The sequence below is a fragment of the Papilio xuthus genome, unplaced genomic scaffold (genome assembly GCF_000836235.2).
Source record: "Papilio xuthus unplaced genomic scaffold, Pxut_1.1 DF825017.1, whole genome shotgun sequence".
NCBI classification, from domain to species: Eukaryota; Metazoa; Arthropoda; class Insecta; order Lepidoptera; family Papilionidae; genus Papilio; species Papilio xuthus.
The window spans coordinates 5,888,433-5,896,859 of NW_013533632.1; the positions used below are offsets into that span (position 1 = coordinate 5,888,433).

Here is an 8,427-nt window from a genome sequence, read left to right on the forward strand (position 1 = left end):
TCTTTTAATCACATAGTAAAGAGTTGTAGCAACGGAGTGACATAAAATTCCATAATTACATTGCGCACATGCTCGGACGAATGGCTCGCGGCTTTTTCAAACTACCTTCAATCGAAAAGTATTTTTTACATCATCATAGCATGGAGATAATGACAATTAATATTTTCGTCCTTAAATCATAGTAAAGAATTGTAGCAACGGAGTGACATAAAATTCCATAATTACATTGCGCACATGCTCGGACGAATGGCTCGCGGCTTTTTCAAACTACCTTCAATCGAAAAGTATTTTTTAACATCATCATAGCATGGAGATAATGACAATTAATATTTTCGTCTTTTAATCACATAGTAAAGAGTTGTAGCAACAGAGTGACATAAAATTCCATAAATACATTGTGCACATGCTCGGAGAATGGCTCGCGGCTTTTTCAAACTACCTTCAATCGAAAAGTATTTTTTAACATCATCATAGCATGGAGATAATGACAATTAATATTTTCGTCTTTTAATCACATAGTAAAGAGTTGTAGCAACGGAGTGACATAAAATTCCATAATTACATTGCGCACATGCTCGGACGAATGGCTCGCGGCTTTTTCAAACTACCTTCAATCGAAAAGTATTTTTTAACATCATCATAACATGGAGATAATGACAATTAATATTTTCGTCCTTAAATCATAGTAAAGAATTGTAGCAACGGAGTGACATAAAATTCCATAATTACATTGCGCACATGCTCGGACGAATGGCTCGCGGCTTTTTCAAACTACCTTCAATCGAAAAGTATTTTTAGCATCATCATAGCATGGAGATAATGACAATTAATATTTTCGTCTTTAAATCATAAAGTAAAGAATTGTAGCAACGGAGTGACATAAAATTCCATAATTACATTGCGCACATGCTCGGAGAATGGCTCGCGGCTTTTGCAAACTACCTTCAATCGAAAAGTATTTTTCAAATTTAAATTTTAAATAGAATTCTAACTATTCGAAAGCGATATTTTTGAGACTTTGTGTCTAAATAAAAAATAAAATAGCATTTTGTAGAATTTATACTAATCTTCTATGCCAAGTCTTCGTAATACAATGATAGGTACCATAGTCCTCTGAAACGGCTTGACCGATTTTTATGAAATTTGATGAGCATATTCAGTGGGTCTGAAAATCGGCTACTATGTATTTTTTAATCCGGCCGGGCGGATTCGCGGGCGCCATTTAGCACAATTATATAAAAAAAAACTTGTACAATATAATAGTATTATTCCTAATGGCGCTATGGCCATAAGAGTTTGAGAGCACTCTCTAATCGTCTCCTTACCGTTGTTTTACGCTGCAGTCTTCGAAATCAATCATCGATCTGTCAATAGATCGTCAATAAGAATACTACCTTTGTTTCCAAAATTAACTGAGTCTCATACAACATTGGTTATTTTTTAGTACATATGATGCAACAAGCTTTAGTATAAAACGTTTTATTGCTTTTTTTTAAATAAAAATGTGCGTTTGTTTAGCGAGAAATAAGAAGTTTTTATTTGATATTCTAATTATTTTTTACTTCACAGGTTTCGGTGGTAATACCGCAAAAGTGGCGAATATATTCAACATGCTAAGGTGAATATATTAAAAACTATCATTTAAATTATCACAAATTTTTGATCATAATTTCATTCAAAACTTTACGTACATAAAGTCACTACTAGTATTCGTATATTACCGTAATTGATTTGATAACGCATTTTTTGTACTCTCAGTCGCTAAAAAGCTTTCATTCTTTTTATCAGAAATATTGATAGTAAAGATTTATTTTATTTACAGTCTTCGTCAGCGTATTCGGGAGATTGATTGGGGGTTGTACCGTGTTAGAGTTCATAACATCTTCATAAAACTCATACGGACCCGCAATCCAAGCGAGCCCGGAAGCACTGAGGAATCAGGTGCAAACCAAGGGATTCGTTTAACGGTAAGTTTGCTATTTAATATGAAAAAAAAATAAAAATACATTTTATTGGAGAAGAAAAATGCATTTAATGATTTTGGTCTCTCCTGGATATAAACATTTTTTTTTTACCTCAACTTGCAATATATTTTCCAGACAGTGTTTTATTTAATATAAATATGAAAAAATCAACTTTGAGTTTTTCGTGTTTTTTATTCCGGAATTTTCTTTGGTAAAATTAGGTTAGAATATCCAACACGGACTCTTATCAGAGATACCTTTTCTTTTTTTTTTGGTATTGGGCGGGGGAGGGGAATCTTCCTAAGATACCCTGCAGTTGGGGGAAAGACAGGGTTATGTGAGATTTTTACTCACTAAAATCCCCTCGGTGGCCAACCTCACGCGCGACTGCGATGGTTCCGGGATATTCAAAGGAAGGCACCGGAACCTTATCATAGATAACTAAGCTTTCAAATTTTAAGATTATCAACAGATGTCAACAATAAAGAAATGTGTAATAAAGAAATATAATTGTTTTTTTATTCGTGTGATGATAAACGTTTTGCGAACGTATTTTTATTGTTAACGCACTTCTATTAACATTCTGTATAAACGTTAATTCACCTAGGGCACACGGCGATGACCCAGTTTACTGAACACTTTGTTGGAAATAAGCTTCATTTTTAGCATCTCTAGTTTTTATTTCAGTAGTACTTAAATAAAACTTCGTAGAAACAGTTTCATAAACTGTTTATTATTAAGTCTCTACAGATCTTAGATTCAACATTTTATATCTTTGAAAATAAGAAAAAGAATGTTTTTAAAAGAAGTTTCCTGTTATTACCATTCTTTAATTAAGTTTTCTTGATCATCATTTTAATTAAACTTATACTAACGCACATATAAACACATCGCGTTAGTGTTTCCACTGATGTAACACCTATAAAAACATATTGTTATACTCTTGTTTTTCAAAAAGAGAAAGAGAGATGAAATTGTATTTCTAAACACATGTTTAGGCATTTAAAGCCTGTGGTATTATATTATAACCGCATTGATGCTGACAGCATTCACTTGTTTGACGTGATACAAAACAACAATAGCGGTTCGTTTGGCGGTATCCGATGCAAATGGCGTTAGAATTAATCATAACTCATTATTAACTACAACAATATCGATTTTTTTGTTGTATTTCCTTGGACCACCACTGTCTCCAACGACCGCGGAAAAACAATCGAATTATCATTCGGATAAGCGGTGTACGTACCATAGACGAGCATGTTCAGATTGTTAATAAGTTACTTTGTTGCAGAGATGCCTGACCACCCAGGATCTCACCTCCCTTGGCGTCGGATCTTGCGTGGGTACCGGAATGTACCTGGTTACCGGGATGGTGGCCAGCAGGTTTGCCGGACCGGGAGTGGCTGTTAGTTTTGTTATCGCTGCTATAGCCAGTCTATTTTCCGGTAAGTGAATACCAATCTTTCAGATCATCAGAAATAAGTGATTTTCAATAAATTACGAGTTTTATAAAAAACATAAGAGCGTTTCCATTGTATTAGTTGATAAATGTATTTTTTTAAATTAAAAATTGATTAGAGGGCTTTTTATATAACTGAGTGTAGTAGTAATAATAAGCACAATTAAATTGCATTATATGAATTGAATATCCCTCATTTATTAAAGAAAAAAAAAACTATTAAGCTTAGAATATAAACCGAAGCTTTAATTGTTAAAAGTATGCTCGAAGGGAATTAATCAACACTTGTATTTTGCTCTTTTATTCTCGGCAGGAAGCGTTGTCTACAAATTGCGCTCGTTACTGCTCGGTTGAGTTTTCACACATCTGCGGTTTTCTATATAACAGTATATCACTAGGAAAAGTTATTATAACTTCACACGACGTAATGCAATATGAAATTTATGTATTTGAAAATTATTTTACAATATCAAATTGTTTTAAGCTTTATTACAGCTAGTTATATAGTATTTTAACATTTGTAATTTATAACCGTGGGTCTTCATTAACACAAATATAGTTGACTTGTTTTTTTTTTGATAATTCGGAATTATAAACATTATAAAACCTATACAAATTTAAAAGTGTGGTTTTTAGTTAATATATAAGAAGGTATGGGTAATTATTAGGATTTTTATTTATTTTCTTTTTTTATTTTGGTGTTATACCAAAAACTGACACGAGAACAAAGGCTTTATCTCTACATCGAAAAGATTCCTTGAATTAGTGACTACAAAAGAATTCTCTGGCTTTTGTGTCTCAATAACAAGTGTATCGATTGAAAGAATTGCCATTTAGAATTTAATAAAATATGTGTATGTATATCTGCGTAGAACGGAACGGAAATAAGACTGTTTCAATTTATGTAAATGGAGATGGAAATAATGCCGTCCACGTTATTCATAGTAAATGCAATTTAACATCAGTTACAAAGTCAATAAGCAAACAAGTGGTATTTCATTGGCATATTAATAAAACACGCATTTCAGTGAAAAGCTCTAAAATTGCCAAAATTAATTTTCAAACTCTACTACTCTCTAATTTAGAACTCTTTTTCTCATTCACTTTATTTTTTTACATTCAATATTTTACCATTAATCCAGATATCCACTACATTAAAGTCTAGTTAATGAAGATCCAATGGTATAAGTAATTAGGTTTATTTATCTTTAACTAACATAGCTGCAGGAAGACTTAAGAGTACCAACTTTGAACGAATTTTACAAGCTTTGTAAACCATGCGCATAAACATGGGAATAAAAGGACGCACAAAATTGGAAAGTCTTAAAGAACTAATATAGAGTATATGGCAAATGATCATTTTGATTGGTTAAACCTCATTTACGGCAGGATTTGAATGAAGACAAAAGAAAGAAGATTAGTGATAATAATAGAACAGCCGAAGCGTGATACAGTTACCGTGAACATAGAAATGGATATAAAGGCATGATCGGAACTTAGTGGCTTCCTCGAATACTTGCAACAATTCAAGTATTCGATCAATCTACTTTGTTCCTATATGTGCATATGACGACAACCCAAGGACTCAAAGTATCCAGTGCTCATTCTGAAAAAATCCGGACCTAAAATCCAGGAAAAAGAAATAGAAATAAGTATAGAAATGAAAATATTGTTGGGAGAAGTCGAAGAAACGTTTATTGATTGATTTCATAGGAAAGGAAACATGCAAAACTGTAACGGAAACATCGCCAGTAATATAGAAATGACATTTCCTATCGTAAAATTATAGCAATTTACATTTGATAGTCTAGTACGCACTAGTAGTAGTAGTCTACACTTATATTTTAAAATATTTCTGTTTTATTAATAAGCAAATATAGTACACATAGATAGTAAAAATATTTTAGATTTTATGTGATTACCTCCAAGTATCTTTGACCATAAAAAATTGTCTTAAAGAAAGAAACTATGTATTCATTTGTTTACAAATAATAAATGTATATAAATAGATGTTATATGCAAATAACAATACTATATAAATATAATAGTTTTTAAACGAAGAGGACGACTCTATCGGTAGAGTCCGACATAAAAATACCCTTGCCGTAACTAATATTTTTGTCTGTAGGTGTCTGCTACGCCGAGTTTGGAGTACGCGTGCCCAACACCACCGGGTCTGCATACATGTACTCCTACGTCACGGTTGGAGAATTTGTTGCTTTCGTGGTCGGCTGGAATATGGTCCTCGAATATGTGGTTAGTTAGATGTATTGTAAAACATCAAGGGCCTATCTCACCAACTTCATGTATATTGTTTGATATCTAGCAACCGTCAAAAATATATGGGTGGATAAATATGTTCGATTTTTAATTATTTGTTTCACCGATCACATCTCCGAGAAATGATATACCTTATTATTTGCAATAAAGGTGCGTACTGACCGTGGCGACCGTTACCCCGTAACTCTACGCATTCAGTAATGCATAAATGCGCGCCGTCTATCATTTTAAATTACGCTGCGTAATGGCAGTCAATATGCACCTTCAAAAAGAAGTAGTAAGAAGTCGAAGCGGCAACATCGCACCCGTACTAATATATTTTCTCTTAGTGGAAAATAACATGTTTTCTTTTCTTCAAACAAATAAAAAAAAACAGAATAAAAAGGATAGCATTAAAATTTTGTTTCTTTTTCGTACATCTCCCTTCTGTACAGTAGGGGAGTCAAACGGGTATTTTGAGATTTAGACAATCGTGGCACTATAACATAGGGGAAAACTTGCATCGTAATGTGCTGAAGAGCAAGGTTACCTCCATGTGTTACTATACTTGGCGCTGGTGAAAGCATTTGTTACGTCAAGTACTCTTACCACACATGGAACTCTCTACAGGATCTGTTGCGCGTTAAGAGCTGATTAGATACTCAACTCCTCTGTTTAGAGGAATTAAGTGTTTACTGTGATTGACTAGAATCAAAATGGCGGGTGTAGTCATTATGTTGGGTGGTTTCATGTGTAGTGGGACTTGATGAGGTGCACCCCTACTGCCACGCTTGAGTAAGCCCAAAAATGTAAAATAATAAAAATCAACCACTGACTTTGTGAGATAAAATATAGCCCATCACCTTATTCAGTTAAATTATTAATTTCTTACTACCGGGTGTTAGCGGAGACGTATTATTTGTTCTAAAAACTCAACAAGATCTATTTTCACCAAAACGTTGTTAGTATTAGTACTCAAAAGTTCATAATAGTTTTCTTATATCGCTTGTAAAAACAACGGGCACTTGATCTAGCCATAAAATTTTCAGAGCATATGACTGCTATTTTTTCTTAACACGACCCTGTGGAACTGAAATTTTGACGATACGTTATATTTAGACTATTTGAATCATTTATCTGCACGTGGTAAAACTGACTCTCACACCCAGATCCTCTATCAGAGAGTGATGAGACTGGCCCATTATTCCATTCTTTTTCATGTAGACAAGTTGAAGGAATTCTTCAGTATTTATAGATTCTTCTGAGTGTTGAGGAAACTAAAAATAAAAATGGTCGTGAAATAAGTAAAATATATGTAATAAGAGAGGTTTTTATTGCGAACGGAATATCTCCTAGGGTATAAAGTTACGCAAAAGGATAGTTGATTTATAAACTATCCTTTTTCGTAACTTTATTATTAAATTTATGTGCAATAGATCTACAACAAGAGTTTGAAGCTAAATATTTCAAAACACTGGTCCTTTTTTTTGATTCGGTATCGTTTTCACAGATTGGTACGAGTGCTTGCGCCCGCGCATTGAGTGCCTGTATCAATACCTTGTCCGATGGAGCCATCGAACGATCCGTTGGCAACAATGTTGGAACCCTTTTTGGTAAGTAAATTCGGTCTTTAGGTAAGTATTAGTAAAGTAACACTATATTTATTTTTGTTATCGACGAAATTCGATAATTTATCTAGTTCTAATAACACTTAAAATTATTTATATCACTTATCTTTAATGTACTGAAGAAGAATTTCAAGTTGTACCAAAAATAAACGAACCGAACATATGCTTCAACATAATTTTTCAACTCGAAGATAAAATAATAATTAACCTTATCATATAACGTGTTTATTTTGATACTTAACGTTACCGCAGGACTTTAACACCATAGCAGCAAAGAGAAATAAAATAATATGCGCTACTCTGCGGCAAACGTTGACGCTACGGTGTTTACTGTCTCCGTTTATGTTTACTTGATAGTGTTTATCTAAGAAAGTCTAGAACTTTAGTAGTCTAGTTTAGTAGAGTTAACAGGAGTACCAGGATATCAAAAATAAAGGCGTAAATTATGTTTTTATCTGAAAAGTATCTTTATCAATAACTGATGATATATTCACTAACTTTTATCAATTATAAAGAAAGATACCTCGGATACACAACGTTTAATTTTAAGTGTTAAATAGAGTATGCTAAAAAGATATACAAGTAATAAAGAAATTAAGTAACTGAAGCACAGATTTTAACTATTTTCCGAGGAATATTTATTCAACGCTTTCATAATCAGCTTAACATCTGCGAGAATTATTTACTTCGTAATAAATTTTCTGCGGTACAATTTTCACTTTACTTCAACGTATATTTTAATAACACTTTCTTTTTATAACATTGCTTACAATATTAGTGTAATGAACATTAGGTAATTTTACTTTGAATATCAATATGAAATAATCAGGATGAAGTGGGTGAGGGTTAAGATTAGATGATTTTTTTAAACGAGTATATTTATATATATATGAACTTTACAGACTTATGTGTGTGAAAAATATTAAATATATAAAGAGAAATGCTCGATATCACGAACAATGATACTTTTGCATCATTAACTTTAACTTTTTTTATAAGAAAATAAAAAGAATATCTAGACGCTTTTGTTAAAAGTGAGAAATGTCATTCATGAATTTATAACAGATCTCTTGGAATAAAAACATTGTGAAAGCTTAAGGGTTATATCACACAGGGT

At 32.6% G+C, this 8,427-nt stretch overlaps 1 protein-coding gene across 1 annotated transcript in view; it reads left to right on the top strand.

The window, feature by feature from the left end:
* Positions 1 to 8,427, top strand: part of LOC106126109 (probable cationic amino acid transporter) — a 35,050-nt gene that overhangs the window by 16,265 nt on the left and 10,358 nt on the right. The window contains exons 2-6 of the mRNA XM_013323574.1: positions 1,570 to 1,618; positions 1,823 to 1,967; positions 3,256 to 3,409; positions 5,552 to 5,679; positions 7,193 to 7,295. Coding sequence (XP_013179028.1) covers positions 1,570 to 1,618; positions 1,823 to 1,967; positions 3,256 to 3,409; positions 5,552 to 5,679; positions 7,193 to 7,295 — 579 coding nt within the window. The remainder of the gene's footprint in view (positions 1 to 1,569; positions 1,619 to 1,822; positions 1,968 to 3,255; positions 3,410 to 5,551; positions 5,680 to 7,192; positions 7,296 to 8,427) is intronic.